The sequence below is a fragment of the Chiloscyllium plagiosum genome, chromosome 11 (assembly GCF_004010195.1).
Source record: "Chiloscyllium plagiosum isolate BGI_BamShark_2017 chromosome 11, ASM401019v2, whole genome shotgun sequence".
NCBI lineage: Eukaryota > Metazoa > Chordata > Chondrichthyes > Orectolobiformes > Hemiscylliidae > Chiloscyllium > Chiloscyllium plagiosum.
In genome coordinates, this window is record NC_057720.1 from 24,024,560 (window position 1) to 24,044,182 (window position 19,623).

At 39.2% G+C, this 19,623-nt stretch overlaps 1 protein-coding gene across 5 annotated transcripts in view; it reads left to right on the top strand.

Annotated features, from left to right (window-relative positions):
- Positions 1-19,623, top strand: part of LOC122554218 (palmdelphin-like) — a 111,433-nt gene that overhangs the window by 83,073 nt on the left and 8,737 nt on the right. For all 5 annotated transcript variants that reach the window (XM_043698883.1, XM_043698879.1, XM_043698882.1 and 2 more), the window contains 4 exons: positions 4,140-4,254; positions 10,732-10,756; positions 10,855-10,974; positions 12,248-13,351. In XM_043698883.1, coding sequence (XP_043554818.1) covers positions 4,140-4,254; positions 10,732-10,756; positions 10,855-10,974; positions 12,248-13,351 — 1,364 coding nt within the window. The remainder of the gene's footprint in view (positions 1-4,139; positions 4,255-10,731; positions 10,757-10,854; positions 10,975-12,247; positions 13,352-19,623) is intronic.

Here is a 19,623-nt window from a genome sequence, read left to right on the forward strand (position 1 = left end):
TGTTTTCTACCTTTGAGCCAGTTCTGTATCCAAATGGCTAGTTCTCCCTGTATTCCATGAGATCTAACCTTGCTAATCAGTCTCCCATGGGAAACCTTGTTGAATGCCTTACTGAAATCCATATAGATCACATCTACTGCTCTGCTCTCATCAATCCTCTTTTTTATCTTCCTCAAAAAACTCAATCAAGTTTGTGAGACATGATTTCCCAAGCCATATTGACTATCCCTAATCAGTCCTTGCCTTTCCAAATACATGTACATCCTGTCCCTCAGGATTCCCTCCAACAACTTGCCCACCACCGACGTCAGGCTCACTGGTCTACAGTTCCCTGGCTTGTCCTTACCACCTTTCTGAAACAGTGGCACCACGTTTGCCAACCTCCAGTCTTCCGGCACCTCACCCGTGACTATTGATGATACAAATATCTCAGCAAGAGGCCCAGCAATCACTTCTCTAGCTTCCTACAGAGTTCCAGGGTACACCTGATCAGGTCCTGGGGAGTTATCCACCTTAATGCGTTTCAAGACATCCAGCACTTCCTCCTCTGTAATATGGATGTTTTGGTGTTTTAAAGTGTTCCTCACCTATTCTTCAATGAGATTTGCTCAAAAGGGATAGAAATGCATGAGAAAGTTGGGGACAAAAGGGTTACTTTGTACGTATTTGCTCTCTTTGCTTGTAGGAAATACATATTGAAAATGCTTACATGATTTTCCATTATATGCAAATCTCCTATATTACAAAATGCCAAACAAAAATAATCGCAATTCACAATATAACAATCATCTAATATGCCATGTAAAATCTCTTTGACTGTCTCTGGCAATTCCTTTAGTTTATAACATCATCCTGCCCCAGAAATGCATATCACAGATGAATGATTTGGGAATTAGTTATGTACAGTTTGCAGCAAAGTTGGATAAACTAATGAAAGTAAGGCTGGTTTATGGTTTATCATCTTTAAGTTCTACTGACATTAAGAACACAAGAGTTAGGGGCAGGAATAGGTCATTCAGCCCCTCAAACCTGCACCACCATTTGATATGATCATGGCTGATCTCATCTTGAACTCAACTCCACTCTCCTGCCCATTCTCCATAACCCTTCAATCCATTTACCATCTTCTTTCATTCTTCTGAACTCCAGACAGTATCGGCCTAAACTGCTCAGTCTCTCTTCATAAGACAAACTCCTCGTCTCTTGAGTTAATCTAGTGAACCTCGTCTGAGCTGCCTCCAATTCAACTACATTCCTCCTCAAGAAAGGGGACCAAAATTGGACGTAATACTCTGGATGCGGTCTCAATAATACCTTGTTCAAATGCAGCAACACTTCCCTACTTTTATACTCTGTTCCTTCAGCAACAAATGCAAAACCTTAGTCCATGCTGTATTTGCATACTAGTTTTCTGCAATTAGTAAGGGATGGTGTGCTGAGGGGAAAATGAAAAGCAAATGGAAAATGTGGTTGCCCAAAAGCAAAATGCTGCATATTCTGTAAATCTGAAACAAGAGCGAGAAAAGCTCAGTAGGTCAGACAGCAGCTATGGAGATAATTAGAGTTAATAGGCAAAATGTTCCACTCCTTCCGGGAGTATTTAAAAGGACAGGGCGTTGGGGGACTTAATTGGGCAGGAGGCAAAAGTTCAGTCTCCCAGCAGTCAGTTAATGTTTTACTATTAAGTCCTCAGAGCTTTACAGATAGACCTGCTGCGCTTTTCCAGCAACACATTTTTCAGATGGATCGGTGTTCCTGGCTTTCACTATCAAAACCTTTTTCCATTCATCAACATGTGGCAAATATTCATTAACACCCCATTGTTCTGAAATTATAGGCAAAATGTTGGTTGTAAAAAATAGAGAACATGTGTGTTTACCAATCTAACTAATCTTTCTGGACTTTATAAACTCTATATTCCCATGCTCGACTTCTTTTTTCATAATTTAAATGCTGCAACAACACTTAAAGTATCTATACCTTGGTAGTCTGTACCTAAGGTGGCAACGAGAGGTGATAGTACAAACTTTTCACTGCACTTATTCACATGCACATGACAATAAAGGCTATTCTATTCTACTCTATTTATATATAGTGTACCTGTTGAGGTAGACCTCTTTCTCCATGCTCATGGTGCTGGGAAAGTTATCGTACATTCAACTGTGCAGGATCATCCACAGAATCATAGAATCCCTACAATGTGGAAGCCGGCCATTCAGCCCATTCATGTCCACACAGCCTCTCCAATCCTATCCCTGTAATCGTGCATTTCCCATGGCTAATCCACCTAGCCTGCATATTCTTAGACACCATTAGCAATTTAGCATAGCCAATCCACCTAACCTGAACATCTTTGGACTGTGGGAGAAAACCGGAGACCCAGAGGAAATGCATACAAACACTGGAAGAATGTGCAAACTCTACATGACAGTCGCCTAAAGCAGGGATCAAACCTGGGGTACCTGGCACTGGCACAGGTCATACCATTGAACCACTGTGCCACCCATGGACAGGTCCAGGTCTATGAAACTTAAGGACACAAAATGAACATTCTAATGTAGTTAGGCTACATTTAAGAGCCAAAACAGGGTAATGGAGTCACAACAGTGCTAATTGCCACATGCATGAAAGATAATTTGAAGAAAAAGGTCACAGGTATCTTGCACATGGCAGTATCAGGAAGGAGAATGGAGGTCATGTTCATGGACGATGCACCTCACCAAGCAGGGGTAGCTGTAGGGTGGGCTTTCAACCTGAGGATCAGGACCCAAACATTGACTATCTCAGAGCACCAAGTTGACAGCTGTTGTGTATCTTTAATCAGCTTTCAGTTTGCAATTAAATTAAAGTCAGTGAAGTCAGGTAAGTAAATTGTATTCTGTTTCCAAAATTGTCTTTGCATGAAAAGCAACTGAGCAAAATACAGTAATGCTATAAGTAATCGGATTGTCATTAGGTTGGAGCACTTAATCGATAAAATCGGGATTTTATTGGATTACCTTAGGGAGAATTCAGCAGAATTTTATTTTCTTGAGAGTTTTACCTGTTGTTTGCTGTTTTGCATCAGGGACCAAATAAATTAAATATAAATCCTTAATGGTCTTAGGAAAGAACTGGCTAAATAGGAAAATTACCATCTCTTTCAGTCAACTTATTATATTCCAACATACACGCTTTAAAGAGGTCGTTAGAAAAAAGTTTGCTAGTGAGAAATTGGTGAATGAAATTAAGCAGATTTTAATCAAAAACAGCCCACCCACAGCTCAACAGAAGAACTTGCCTTATGAATTGATGATGAGGTTTTTATGCTAAGGTAGACAATATGCGATACATATGTTATGAAATAAAATATAAAATAAATGAGATAACATTTACAGATCTAGCAATTAACATAGAACAGAAATTCATTGTCATGTGTACTTTTACATGAAAAATACAGTGAAGACTTTTGTAAGTTGCTCCACCATAGTATCTACACAAATAACAGAAGTCATTCATAATAATTTTAAAAAGTAATCTGTAGACTAGGGTCATCACTGTTAAGTTAATGGTTCCTGGGCTCAGGGAAAGTTAGTGAAGAAACGATAGAATACCCTGAAGATACAGCCTAAAATGCTCTGAAATTATAATTACACCTCAATAGAAGATACTGTCTGGACCAGTCAATTGAGTAGATGGCTAGCATACATTTCTAAATAATGTACAGTTCTAAATAATGTCAGCAATGTTAGTATGATTCCCAAATAGGCTTAAGACCTACCTTATGACCCTGCCCTGAAAATGGAAGGCAATGGTAAAACATCATTGATGAGAATAGCTCTGGATGAACTCTCAACAGAAGAACTTGCCTTCAAGCAGACATGCATACACTATACAGTATTTGCAATTGTCAGCAATGCTTAATATGCATAATAGGCTGTTCAGAATGTTGATCACAAATGTATGATTCCGTTTACAGAATACTGTTACTGGAGGGCAAAATATTTGCCACATGAGGTAAGTTTATATCAGATTTCTACCCAGTACAAACGTGTTCTGCAAGAGCAAGTTTATTTAGCTGCAGGCTCAGATTCAACAAATAAATAATGTACTGTTAAAGTTTTATTTATTTTTAAAGCTATATTACATTCTGAATTTAGGCTTGAAGAAGAAATTAAATCTCTTGAAAACCAAGAAGCCCAAGTTTCACTTAATGAACAAATATTATTGAAGAAATTGAAAGCAGCAGAAAGATCTACAGCAGATATAATAAAGGTACATTACTGAAAATTATTTCATAGGTGAATGTGCCCATATTAGTTTTGGAGCATATGGCATTTGGTGTTGGACAATTACATTTTGTATAGCTACAGAGGCAAAAGTGGAGGTGATTTTTTGTGAACAAAGAAACTCAACATGCAGTAATAGGATTAAAGACAAGTTTGGTGCTGTTAAATTATGTAAGGTTAGCCAGGATATCATGTGAACTCTTTATTTACTAAATATTAAAACAAGTTGATAAATATATCTGGAAAGACAAGAATAGAGTGGACAGGGGTCTTAATTTAATAGCCTTCTAAATGACACCAGCAGTGCAAAACCCCCAGCCACACCCAGTGTTTTATTGCATCAGTTTAGTTAAGAAGTTCAAATTTGGAGATGAATTAGGAGCAGTGGAATTGCTATCACTGAATCTTACTCTCAAACTTTGGAGGACCGAAGGCCTTTTCCTATACTGTTTTGTTCTTTGTTCTTGGTTGAGCGTACCATTGACCAGAAACCTAACTTGACTCACCACTTAAATATAGTGGCTACAACAGCAGGTCAGAGGCTAGGAATCCTGCAGCAAACTCACCTCCTGATTTCCTAAACCATACCCACCATCTACAAAGCCCTAATCAGAAGCATAAAGCAATATTCTCCACTTGCCTGGATGACCGCAGGTCCAACAACACTCAAGAAGCGTGACACCATCCAGAACAAAGCAGCCCGCTTGATTGGCATCACATCCACAAATAGCCACTCTCTCCACCACTGCCGCTCAGTGGTAACAGTGTGTACTAGCTACAAATGAACTGCAGAAATTCACCAAAGATCCTTTGACAGCACCTTCCAAATCCATGACCATTTGCATCTAGAATAACAACAGCAACAGATACATGGGGATACTACCACCTTCAAGTTCCTGTCCAAGCCACACAGCATTCTGACTAGCAAATATATCATCCTTCCTTGCTGGGTCAAATTCCTGGAAATCCCTCCCTAACAGGATTGTGGATCAACCTAAAGCATGGGGATTGCAGCAATTCAAGAAGGCAGCTCACCACTACCTTCTCAAGGACATCTAGAGGCAGGCAATAAACACTGACCCAGCCAGTGACACCCACATTCCATATGGATGAATAACAAAAAATAGAAATCTCCTAACTTGGAGGCAGTGTCACTAACAGCTGAGTCAAGCTGTTATTTTTTAATATATCAAAGAAAAAGTCCATCTACTCTAGTACATGCCTACATGAAGGAAAGGCTGTGATAACTTTAAGTCAAACTTGTAATCCAAGCTCAAACATCAGGTTTACAAGTCCTGACTTGCCTTTGAAAACATTCAACTGTTCATTAAATAAACTGGCTTAACAGCTCTCTGCTCGTTAACAAGCCTGTGTAAATATTAAAGTTACACATTCTCCAGAATTCCTTTACTGTAAATTGTCTTGTACTAAGTGTTTGAAACATTGCCTTCTGGAACAATGGTCACATGCTTTTCCATGTCACACAGTAGTTGTGCTTCTAATTGGCCATGGTATAGTGACATTATCACTAGACTAACAACTGAAGCTCTAAATTAAAGTTCTCGGGTCATGGGTTTGAATGGAAGGTACTGAAATTCAAATTCAACATCATCTGGAATTCAAAGCTAGTTGACTGGTAACCATGTAACACCGCTGTCAAATATTGTAAAACCTATTGGTTCACCAATGCTACTTAAGAAAGGAAGAATGCTTTTTGTCCTTACCCAGTCTGGCCTACGTGTGACTCCAGTCCCACGGCAATGAAGTTGACCCTTAACTATCTTCTGAAAAAGTCAAGTAAGCCACTCGCTTCAAGGAAAATTAGGGATAGGCAACAAACACTGACCTTGCCAGTGATTCCAACATCCCACATATGAATTTGAAGACCATAAGGCCAAAAGGCATAGGAGCAGAAATTAGGCCATTCGGCCCATCATGTCTGCTCTGCTATTCAATCATGGCCAATAGGTTTTTCAGTCCCATTTTCCTGCTCTCTCCCTGTAACAAAGAACAAAGAAAATTTACGCCCAGGAGCAGGCCCTTTGGCCCTCCAAGCCTGAGCCGATCCAAATGTACTGTCTAAACCTGTCGGTCAATTCCTAAGCATCTGTATCCTTCTACTCCGCACCTGCTCATGCATGTATCCAGACGCATCTTAAATGAATCTACCGTGCCTGCCTCTACCACCTCTGCTGACAATGTGTTCCAAATACCCACCACCCTCTCTGTAAAGTACTTGCCGCGTGTATCCCCCTTAAACTTTCCACCTCTCACCTTGAAAGCGTGACCTCTCGTTATTGAATCCTTCACCCTGGGAAAAAGCTTGTCTCTATCCACCCTGTCTATGCCCTTCATGATTTTATAAACCTCAATCAGGTCCCCCCTCAATCTCCTTTTTTCTAATGAAAATAAACCTAACCTACTCAACCTTTCTTCATTGCTTTGATCCCCTTGACAATCAAGAACTTATCTATCTTTGTTTTAACTATACTCAATGATCCGGCCTCTACAGCCCTCTGTAGCAATGAATTCCACAGATTCACCATTCTCTGGCTAAAGAAGTTTCTCCTTATCTCTGTTCTAAAGTGTCTTCCCTCTGCTCTCAGGCTGTGCCCTCAGGTCCTCGTCTCTTCTGCCAGCAGAAACACCTTCCCAGCAGCCACTCTGTCCAGGCCATTTGGTATTCTGTAAGTTTCAATCAGATTCCCTCCCCCCCTCCACCATCCTTCTAAACTCCATCAGGAATAGTCCCAGAGTCCTCAAACACTCCACATATGTTCAGCCTTTCAATCCTGGGATCATTCTCATGAACCTCCTCTGGACCTGCTCCAGGGCCAATATACCATTCCTGAGGTATGGGGCCCAAAATTGCTCACAATACTCTAAATGTGGTCTGACCAGAGACTTAGAAAGCCTCAGAAGTACATCCTTGCTTTTGTATTGTAGTTCCCCCGAGAGGAATGATAACATTGTATTGATGATTTGGAGATACCGGTGTTGTACTGGGGTGTACAACGTTAAAAATATGACACAACACCAGATTTTCGTCCAACAGGTTTATTTGGAAGCATTAGATTTCAGAGTGCTGCTCCTTCATCAGGTGGTTGTGGAGTATAAGATCATAAGACACAGAATTTATAGCAAAATTTTACAGTGTGATGAAATTATATATTGAAAAAGACCTGGATTGTTTGTTAGGTCTCTCATCTTTTAGAATGAACATGTTGGTTTCAGTTCTTTCATAAGTAAATCACAGAACTTTTTTAAAGTTACATTCTTCTGTGAACTTTAACAATTGGTGTTAAGTCGGCCCAGATAATGCGTTTAAGGTGTGAGATGCCCTGTGTGAGACTGTCTGTGCCACAATGGTCAGACTGATTCTAGTCTAAAAAATGGATTTACAGAATTTTACATGGATTCATGCAGTTTTTGAGCAACATAAAATGCAATTCTGCAAATACAAATTCACCCCACAAACTTATATATATATATGTGTGTGTGTGTTCATGAGTGTTTGTGGGAGTGAATGTATGGAGTGAGTTTGCATTTTATTTTGCTCAAAAACTGCGTGAATCCATATAAGATTCTGTAAGTCTATTTCTTAGATTAGAATCAGTCTGACCATTGTGGCACAGACAGTCTCACACAGGGCATCTCACACCTTAAATACATTATCTGGGTTGACATGACATCAATTGTTAAAGTTCACATGAGAATGTAACTTTGAGAAAGTTCTGTGATTTACATATGAAAAAACTGAAACAAACATGTTCATTCTAAAAGATGAGAGACTTAACAAACAATCCAGATTTTTTTCAATGTATAATTTCAGTTATATCACAATGTAAACTTTTGCTATAAATTCTGTGTCTTACAATCTTATACACAACTGCCTGATGAAGGAGGAGAAAGTGAGGTCTGCAGATGCTGGAGATCAGAGCTGAAAATGTGTTGCTGGAACAGCGCAGCAGGTCATCCAGGGGACAGGAGAATCGACGTTTCGGGCATAAGCCCTTCTTCAGGAATGAGGAAAGTTTGTCCAGCAGGCTAAGATAAAAGGTAGGGAGGAGGGACTTGGGGGAGGGGCGTTGGAAATGTGATAGGTGGAAAGAGGTCAAGGTGAGGGTGATAGGTCAGACTAGGGTGGGGGCGAAGAGGTCAGGAAGAAGATTGCAGGTTAGGAAGGCGGTGCTGAATTCGATGGATTTGACTGAGACAAGGTAGGGGGTCCGCAAGTAGCCGGTCTGTCTCCCCAATATAGAGGAGGCCACATCGGGTGCAGAGGATGCAATAGATGATGTGTTTGGAGGTGCAGGTGAATCTGTGGCGGATATGGAAGTTTCCTTTGGGGCCTTGGAGGGAGGTGAGGGGGGAGGTGTGGGCGCAAGTCTTGCACCTCCTGCGGTTGCAGGGGAAGGTGCCATAAGTGGAGGTTGGGTTGGTGGGGGGTGTGGATCTGACGAGGGAGTCACGGAGGGAGTGGTCTTTACGGAATGCTGATAGGGGAGGGGAGGGAAATATATCCTTGGTGGTGGGGTTCATTTGGAGGTGGCAGAAATTTCGGCAGATGATACGCTGTACATGGAGATTGGTGGGGTGGTAGGAGCAACACTCTGAAAGCTAGTGCTTCCAAATGAACCTGTTGGACTATAGCCTGATGTTCTATGATTTTTACCATTGTATTTGCCTTCCTAACTACCAACTCAACCTTCAAGTTTACATTAAGAGAAACCTAGACTAGTACTCTCAAGACCCTGTGCACTTCCAATTTCTGAATTTTCTCCCACATTTAGAAAATAGGCCATGTCTCTATTCTTCCTACCAAAGTGCATGACCTCACTCTTTCCCATGTTGTATTTCATCTGCAACTTCTTTGCCCAGCCTCCTAACCTGTTGTTCATTTTATATGAAGTGCTTCTGAATATTTCTGCTATAAAAGTGTTTCTCTTTTAACTAATGTCCAAACAATTGTAAAACATTGGCTCTTTTCTAAACCATAACTGAAATGATTAATAATTAATGTACTCTTAACCAGAATAGGCTTTGCTGGCGTTCTATAATTTTGGCAGCTATCCAGCAATTTTAAAAATTGACTGGATATGTCCTGTCCATAAAATAAGCAGGTCAAATCCAACCTGGTCCATTCCTACCCTAGTTCAGTCAAGTGTTAAAGTGAAAAAAGGAAATGTTAACATTTCTAACAAGTTATACTCAGCACTAACCTGCTCACTGGTTTCAGTTTATTATCCACCAGGACCACACAGCTCCAGACTTCATTAGCAGCCTTGGTCCAAACATGGACAAGAGCAGACAACTCAGAAGGTTGAGGTAAAAATATCTGACCTTGATTTCAAAGCAGCAGTCAACTGGGAATGACAACCTGGAGTCATAGCAACATTAAAGCCAGTGGGAATGAAGAGAAAATCTCTTCAGTCATACCCAACCTAAAGGAAGATGATTTTGACTCTTGGTGGTCATTCATCCCAGTCCCAAGACATCACTGCACATGCTCCTCAGCAAAGCAACCCACATGATTGGCAACCAGTGACCACCTTAAACATTCACTTCCTCCACCATTGACACACAGTGGCAACAGTGTGTCCTATCTACAAGATGCACTGCACAACTGACCACTGACAACTGACTCCTTTCCAATTCTTCAGCCTCTACCAGCTAGTAGGTCAAGGACAGCCAGGTATATGGGAACACCAACACCTGCAAGTTCTCCACTCACCACCCTGACTTGGAAATATATCACTGTTCCTTTAGTGTTACTGGGTTTAAATCCTGGAACTCCCTTCCTAACAACATTGTGAGTATAAATCAACTCAGCAAAAGTGAAGCCTGTAGATGCTGGAGATTAGACACGAGAGTGTGGTGCTGGAAAAGCACAGCAGGTCAGGCATCATCCGAGGAGCGGGCAAATCAACGTTTCAGACAAAAGCCGTTCATCAAGAAAATTGTGAGTGTATCTACGCCACATGGACCGCAGCTATTCAAGACAACAGCTCACCACCACTTTCTCAAGGACAATTAGAGCTGAACAATAAACGTTGGCACAAACAGTGCAATACACATCCATGAATAATTATTTGAAAACTTTTAACAATCTACATGGTCCAAAGTATAATCATACCTTCTAAAAACTAAAATATTATATGTTTATACATGTGTTAGAATCCAAGTTCATTGTTAGATCTTTTCAATGGATATTTGAATGGGAATTTAAACATATCAAGGTGTCACTTCTGCATTAGTATCGTATGGACAACTTGCTTAAGCATGTTGCATTTCAAGAATCTATTACTATCAATGAGTTGAGGCAATTGCAGATATTACTACTAGTCAACGCCTCTTTTACCTGCAGAAAGCATCCTATGTGTAGTATTACTGTACCATTTTAGTTAGCCCATTCAGTTTTGAGAAATCACAAAAAATAATCTGAACAATTGTCTCTTTGCAGGCAGCACAGGCTGAGATTTATGAAGGTATGAACAAGAATTTTGACTTTTCCTTCACCATCATTTGCAACAATACCCTATTAATTAGTGTATTGTTTATTAATTGTTTCTGTTACTGTATATAGACCAAACAAAGTTTGTAAATACAGAAATTCCAGACCTACCAAAATCATATGAATCTCAGGACCAGCAGAGAATACCAAGTTCAGAAACTGAAACACAGGATGTTGAAGAGCCTAAAGAAGGTACTGTTTAGATGATTAGAAATTCAGTCAAATTCAAATGATAGTATATTTCACAATTAAGCAAATAATTCAATCATATCTGTAGCAATAGCCATTTTTCCTGTTAACCTCATCATAGAAACTGTATGCTTGCATAGCACAGAAAGATGCTATTCAGACCTTCAAGATTGTGTCTCTGAAAGATCATTCTAAAAAAGCTACTAAGTTTGACCTATTCCCCTCTTTCCTCAACACCTTGCAAATGTTTTATTTTCAAACATGTATCCAATATTGTTCAGAAAGTTATTCTTGAATCAGTTTCCAACATTCTTTCAGGCAAAGAATTCTAAATCTTAACAACACACTGCTTTAAAAGAAATCGTATCTCCTCCCTTTTTTAACCTGCTGTTTCACTATAGGGAAATGCAATGTTAAAATAAGACATTAGTAGGAGCTTTTAAATAGTCAGACATTGTCATTTGGATATTGCCCACAGTAAGCTCAACATTCTTGAAACGTTTTGCAGACTTAATGGAGATAACTTCCTTCATGCTAGAATTATTAAACATCATTGTAATGTTAAGTGTTGTTGACTATTGTAATGATAATGTCTTGCTGATTTTAGATTCAACTGTCAAATTCTTCTTTTGACCTTGGCATCTGGGAGTTGTTTATTGATCCCCAAAGTTCTGGTCAAGTGAGCTTGTGCCAACAGACTTCACTCCTGTTCTATGGGCTTAGATTTCCTCTATACTTGCAACCAAATATTATAACAAACAGAACTGCATAACTAATCTATAATGCTGAATAACACAAATTTCTGAGTTGCAGAGGCCAGAGTGATGAAACCCTGCTTACTACCATCCAAAGGCATGCTGTAAGCTTTGATAAAATTTGGGTCAACATTTTTCAATGAGACATTCTAGTAAAAAAAATTGAGTTGGTGCTTGTTGAACAAGCCAGTATGCTCAAGATGGAACAATCAACAGCATAATTTTAATGATCTATCCTTCCAGTAAAGATGCCCAGGTCCATTTGGTGACTGCAGTCTAATGCTATGGTAGGGTGTGTGTATGTGTTTGTGTGTGTGTGTGCATGTATGTGTGTGTGTGTGTGATTAGTCATGAAAAATGAGCAAGACTTAATAGCCAGACCTGACTGTATAGACAACATACAGTTCTCTGCAAAACAATGTCATGCATTTTGATAACTACTAAATTGAGTTAACATCCATTTCACAATTACCAAGGTGTTATCTAATGAAAGTACTAACACACAAATGTTTTCTTAACAGCATTATTTGCTGTAGAAATCAATGTTCAAAAGGATATGAAGACTGGAGAAAGTACCATTCTATCAACTGTACCAGTGATGGTCAATGAAATCAAAAACAAAGGTGTTAAAGTCTATGAAGATGGAGTCAAGTCTGTGTATGCATTATGCAATGATGGCGGCCTGGTGCAGAATGGCATAGATAACATGACTCATGATGAGGTGGAGGCATTGTTACAGCAGGCTGGTGAAAAACAAGCCAATGTTTCTGCAGTATGTCATGCACCTGTTTACTCAAGTTCCCACATTAAACTCCAATCTCATAAAATGCTACCCAGTGAGCAGATGGAATCTGAATCAATAATTCCAGATGATATAACAATAAGTGAAAGAGTTGAGAGGCATAATCCTGTAATGGCTCAAACGTTTGGAAGCAACAACACTACGGTGTATCAGGAAAGGAATTTGGCTGTTTCCCCACAGCAATCATTTACACCTGCTCCCTTCTCACCAGTAACCAGTTCCAGATCTCTGAACTTGACACAAAGTCAGAGTCAACAACATATTGAGTCACCATTAACTGAAAGTGAGCTGAATTTTGTTCAAGTTCAATGCCATCAAGGAAGGGATAATCACCGTGAAGCTGTGTTTATCAGTTCAGAGCTCGATCATGATGGTGGATCATCTTCCGCTTCCGAAGAAACAGTTGTTAGTTTGAATGTTGTCCATTCATTGCCTTCTACTATTAACACTGAGGAGCCGGTTACCATGGTCTTCATGGGATACCACAATGTAGATGATGAAAATGAAACCAAAAAGGTTTTGGGGTACGAAGGAGCTATCCGAGCAGAATTGGTTATGATCAATGATGACGACGATATCGAGGTATCATCACATCAAGCAAATAATCAAACTATTCCAGTACTTCATCCAGCTCCACTTTCAACTACTGATGAAGTACATAAAACATATGCTGAAATAAACCTAACTACAGGAGGTAGCTCAGTCCCAAAGAAACCTGCTTTAATTTCAAGCCAAGAGACAACAACAAATCATTCTCCTTACATCAGTTACTCAGATGGACATATGGATGGAGTTGGAAACTATGATGACGACTCTGTGTCAGGTACAAAAGATAAACAAAAATGTGTCTGTTGTTCTATTTTGTGACTATTTAATCAGTTATTCTTCAAGCTGAAACTTAACCCTGACTGTTCCTGTTGTTAATAATGGATTAATGATACTTGTTTGTGTTCTGAAACTATGAAGTATTCTTTGGGCATAACCTGTTGACTAATATTTTGTTGGCTGTTATGTCACTAACACATTATCAGAATCTATAAACAAAATGATGCAAGGTTGTTAATTAATAGCATTCTGTTATATTCATGTTTCTAGTTTGAATTTCTTTTTCATATTTTAATCAGCTACTAAATTATAAAATGCCAGCCCAAAATAACTCGAGAAATATGCCAACTTGAGATATTCTGAGTGGAAATTTCCTTAGGCACATAATGAGTAATGAAGCCTCAACAAGCAGGCCTGAAACATGACAAAAATGAGACCTCAATAAGATTATTTGTGTGAACCGCTAGCCTCACATTCAGCTCTCCCTTTTTATGAAGGTATTCCATTGCCCTTGCCACATTTCCAGAAGCTATCTGAGCAACTAATTTCACAGCTTAGACATTCATAATCAATTAATAGGGAATGCCCAATATGGACCCACCTCTAACAAAATCTGAGCAGGAACTACGGCCAGGATTTATAACATTCTCAGGTTCTGGGAATATTTGAAGCATCTAAGCCAATGATTCTTACTGGCATGCCTGCTTCAAGATGTTAAAGGGAAATAGACAACTCTTTAGCCGACTATACTTCAGATGCTGGGTGGATTGCAGACGGTGAGAACCAATCAGAAGGCCTAATGACTTTCAGCCCCATTGGAATAGAATAACATAGCCTTTATTGTCACATATCCTCAATGAGTATAACGAAAAGTTTATACGTAGCCAATTACAGGAAGAAGCGAGTGTTGCTCACACACGGGAAACTAAGATGATACTTCAAAATAGAGACAATTCAGAAAAGCATTCAGACTGCATATTTAAAAAGAAAAGTCCAGAATGGACAGCGCCATAAGTGTGGAGAGGAATGTGCCTCCATATTCATTTATTTGTTCACAGTTGCCTATTTTCAGCATTTTAGAACACCAGTTTTAGTGTACACTTCAGGTTATTATTGTCCGTCGATCTCCCCATATCCCTGCCAACATAAAGCTGCCTCTAAAACAATGCTGAGCACAGCAAAGAGTCTGTGTGACAGAAGAAAATTATTTCCATCTCTGAAAATGGCCACTAATTTAGACCTTAAGGGTCTTGATTAATTGCCCATCTGCCAAAAATCTACCTCTGCTGAAAAAGTGAGACCACTTTAGGATCTAAATTCCAATAGGAAAATACAACTGCACTACCAAACTCATTCCTCTATAGGGTCAAAAATTCTCCATGTAGGTACATTGATGTAATTCATGTTTAGTACAGAGAATGTAAGAATATACATGACAAGATGTGTACATTGCAATTAAGCAAGCTTGTTCCAACAATCAAAAAACTGACTTGAACATCTTTCATAGACCCTCACCTCCACAATCAGTTTCCCTGTCAAATTGACATCATGTTCCCTCTTGTATTGCCCACAAAGACTCACTTCCAATCTCTGCGGTTGTCAAATCTAAACTGTTCACCTTTCCTCACCAGAGCTGTTGTCTGTCACCCAACTGGCAAACAAATCAAACAAAAAACCAAAGATCTGTAGATGCTGGAAATCAGAAACAAAATCAGAAATTCTGAAGAAAGGTCTCTGGACCACACATGTGTACTCTGCTTTGTCTCCACATATGCTGGTCAGGCAAACCAATTGCATTAGCAGTTCTGGGAAACTTGTTACTGGCCAAACCAAAGAAAATGATATGTTCTCATAAATTTCCAAATCACGCTAGTACTCCTGTTCTCAATTTGATAAAGTTAGCTTTTTTTAATTGATAGGTCTAATTTGGACCTATTTATACAGTTGAATGCATGTCTGGGCACCACACCTCAGGAATGATAAATGGCCATGCTGCATAGATTGACTAGAATGATGCCTGAGATAACACGGTTAGATCATCAGGGTAGCTTGTATAGACAAAGCTTGTATTCCCCTTGAGTAAATAGGATCAAGGAGTGATATAAGTGGAAGTTCTAAATTGATTAAAGGAATTGATAGAATATGTGATCTGATCTTCCCACCAACAGGTACTTTACTTGATGTAGGAATGCTTAGCTTATCCTTCACAATAAAAGAAACTGGGCATATAGACTGTGGCGATGGCAATGCAAGTCAGGCAGTATCTGAAAAGATGGAGAGTCAATGTTTCAGGCATAAGCCCATCATCAGGAATTCCTGCTAAATATTATATGCAAACATTACATTTCTCAGGCAGATCAGCATCTTAGCTAATATTAAGCTATTAGTTACAAGAGCATCTTTTCATTAGCATGCCATGCTTCAAGTGATCATGGGGTAGGATGGAATATGAGACCTTTATAGGCTCAAGTCACATGCTATGACACAAAGTATCTCTCCAAAATGTGCCTGAGACCAAGTCAATCAAAAAATTAACCACCGAGATTGACATGTTTTAACTAGGCATTGGCATTTGCATATCAAAAGTGGACAGATGGAACTAAAACACAGATCAACTATAATCTAATTATTTTTCGAATAGACTTTAGGGCCTGAAGGACCTGCACATTTTGTTAAAATCTCCACAGGTCGATCACAAGCTTTCACAACCCCAATAACTACTGGAAGCTAAACTAAAAATCATGCTTCTGTGGAAGCTTGACCCACCCATTCAGGCTGCTTCTATTGTTCCAACTTTTAAAAAACTGTCAAGGGCTCACAAGGGTTTACTTTATTGGCTTGAAGCACACGACTTAGCACCTCTGTCTCAACCTCTCCTCATATATATATATATATATATATATATATATAAAAAGAACAAAATAGATATCTTAAAGTAATAGTTTTGCTATAGGCCCACGGTTATTCCCTGCTTCCAGTAAGTTCCCAGTGCCCCATTTCACTGAGTGGTAGTTTCCACTGGCTGTCTCCAGGCTCTTTCCTCAGTTTTCAGACAGGATCCTGTCATCACTACCTGTGTAAAGCATGTTTCAATTATTGTTTTTCCCTCTGGGCATACCAGGATAAATTTCCCAGGACCCTGCAATGGATCCAGGCTTCATCTCTTCAACTAGAGACCAGTTACTTCCCCATTTAACTGTAGTAGCTCGTAAAACCAAATAACATTTTTCATACAGACTATACAGGAAGGGGAGACAATGGTCTAGTGGTGTAATCATTAGACTCTTAATCCAGAAATCCTGATAATGTTCTGGAACCTATGTTCAAATCCTACTATGGCAGGTGGTGAAATTTGATTTTGATAAATATCTGGAATTAAGAGTCTAATTTTAACCATTGTTGATTGTCTGGGGTAAAACCAATATGGTTGAGTAATATCCTTTCAGAAAGGAAACTACTGTCCTTATCCGGTCTGGCCTACACTTGACTCCAGACCCAAAGCAATGTGGTTGACTCTTAACTATTTTCTAGGCATTTAGAGATGGGTAATAAATGCTGGCCCAGTTAGTGACACCCACATCCCATGAATGATTAATAAAAAAAGAAACTAGAGCTGGCTGTCAAAAATGACATTCTCTGCCCACTTTCCCAAGACAACATAAAAACACCGTAATCTTGCATTCAGGCAGAAATGCTAATTATCTCCCTTTTAATCTCGTTCATTTTAGAAACAAACTGTTTGTAGCATTACTGTTCACAAGCTTCCACATTAAACACCTTTCTAGGATTTTGGGAGACTCAGAGTCTATCCGTTGTAAAAACAGAGACTGCTGCCATTGTCTTTAAATGTAACGACCTAGTTCTCAATAAACCAATCTTGGCCTTTCTTTGATCATTAAAACAATCTAGGTTTACTGTGAACCAGACTGCACATGACATAGTCACATGATTGCTTTCCTTTCCACTAAATTTAATGCTAAAATCCCAAAGCATAATAACCTTATAAACCTCATATTTTTAACATTGTGTTACAACCATTTAAAATATTCGAGTGTTGATTTTGTAATTGTGAACATTTTTAAATTGTGTTTTATTCTGGAATCCTTCTCACATAGGAAGATACCTTTAAGTATGAAGTTGCATTTCATCCAAACTGAGAATGGAATGCAAAAGGCATGTGATGATTTTTAGCCTAATATCCTTTCATAGCACTCTGTTAGCCTTATATGTTTGTACTTCTAGATCCCGCTGCTTATGTCAAAGCTGTATTGTGAACATAATTTTACTCTAATCTTTGTAAAATTAATTTCAAAGCATTGTATACTAATCAGTTTAGTTTGCTGATAACTTAAGCTAACATTCTTTAATTTTCTTGTGATTAAACTTTGCTTCATTTAATTCTTTCTGTGATTTTTTTTCTCCCATTGAGAGCAATTTGGATAAATTATGAAACATATTTTCATGGAGATTACATTATATATTTGTCTATAAATATAGGAACATGAAGTATCTTGAAATACTGAAATGAATCTGATACAAATATACAACACTATTAATATTCATGAGATAATTAACTGCTTAGAAAATACTTCTCATTATTATGATGTGTGGTTGCTTTATTTAAACTTACTAGCGTTCTCATTTGCTACAATTTCTTTATAATGTGCTTTTTAATATGCTGTCCTTTTAATATTTCAATTGTGGAAAATGTTTTCAATGGCTGCAGTTTCACATTTTCCATCTCTTTGTGAATATACTGTACTAAAGGTCAAGGATTGTTTTTCCCAACAACAAACAAAAATAGCTCCTGATTGTCATCAATATATATTATTTGTTTTCAACTTAGATAGGATTGTAGGATTTAGTGCCATTATTTTAATCTGTTACACAATATGACTCAATATGAAGCATAGCACTTAAAACACAAACTAATAAGGCCCAGTTTGATCTCATGTGGATGGAAAGTTTTAAGTTGAGCTGTGGGTGACTTTAACATCCTGGATTCATTAACAAGCTCTCAGGTTTGCTGAGAAAGTGAGGTCTGCAGATGCTGGAGATCAGAGCTGAAAATGTGTTGCTGGAAAGGCACAGCAGGTCAGGCAGCATCCAGGGAACAGGAGAATCGACGTTTCGGGCATAAGCCCTTCTTCAGGAATGGCTTATGAAGAAGGGCTTATGCCCAAAACGTCGATTCTCCTGTTCCCTGGATGCTGCCTGACCTGTTGCGCTTTTCCAGCAACACATTTTCATCTCAGGTTTGCTGGCCAAGACAAGCAGCTAACCGGAGAATGGGAGCACCATGTTGGGTAGAATGGTCTTTAGCACCTAATTAAGCTGTGGAGGAGCATTTCAATAGGGCTTCCAATTATTGATTGGGAAAGGGGAGGGCTTTCCTTATTGTGGTTTAGAGACGTGCTTTCATAAGGAAAGATTGTATTCAAAAAATTAATTTGATTCTTTTGAGTGTCTGGTGGTCTTAGCTCCCTTCTGTTAAAGACATCTGGAAAGAAAGACTTCCAACTCAGGACCGTTGTGAAAATAGCAATAAGTCACCAGCAATTTAATTGAAGCTGCATCAACATATTTACATTGAGAGCCTGCTGATTTTCAGAAGAGATGTTTATCCCTCTGTTCAGCAGATAAATGCAAGGAATCAGAAGAACCTTCATGCGTAAGTTAGCCAAGCAATTTTAACTGTCTGTCTGGTCTTGACTGGGTTTAAACAGCCCCTTAAAATATAGCTGCTCATGAATTTGCAGGTCCTGTATTACAGTCCATATTATGCTCATTTTTGTAAGAGTTGTGGTGTTCAAGACAGGTTTTTAATGTTCGCTGGAAAATCTAATACTTAGATTAGATTCCCTACAGCGTGGAAACAGGCCCTTTGGCCGAACAAGTCCACACTAACCCTCCAAAGAGTAACCCACCCACCCACCTCTGACTAATGCACCTAATGACTATGGACAATTTAGCATGGCTAATTCACCTGGCTTGCATATCTTTGGAACATGGGAGGAAACCCACAGATACAGGGAGAATGTGCAGACTCCACACAGACAGTCACCCAGGGCTGGAATCAAACATGGGAGATGGAAATGTGTTGCTGGAGAAGCGCAGCAGGTCAGGCAGCATCTAGGGAACAGGAGAATCGACGTTTCGGGCATTAGCCCTTCTTCAGGAATGAGGAAAGTTTGTCCAGCAGGCTAAGATAAAAGATAGGGAGGAGGGACTTGGGGGAGGGGCGTCAGAAATGTGATAGGTGGAAAGAGG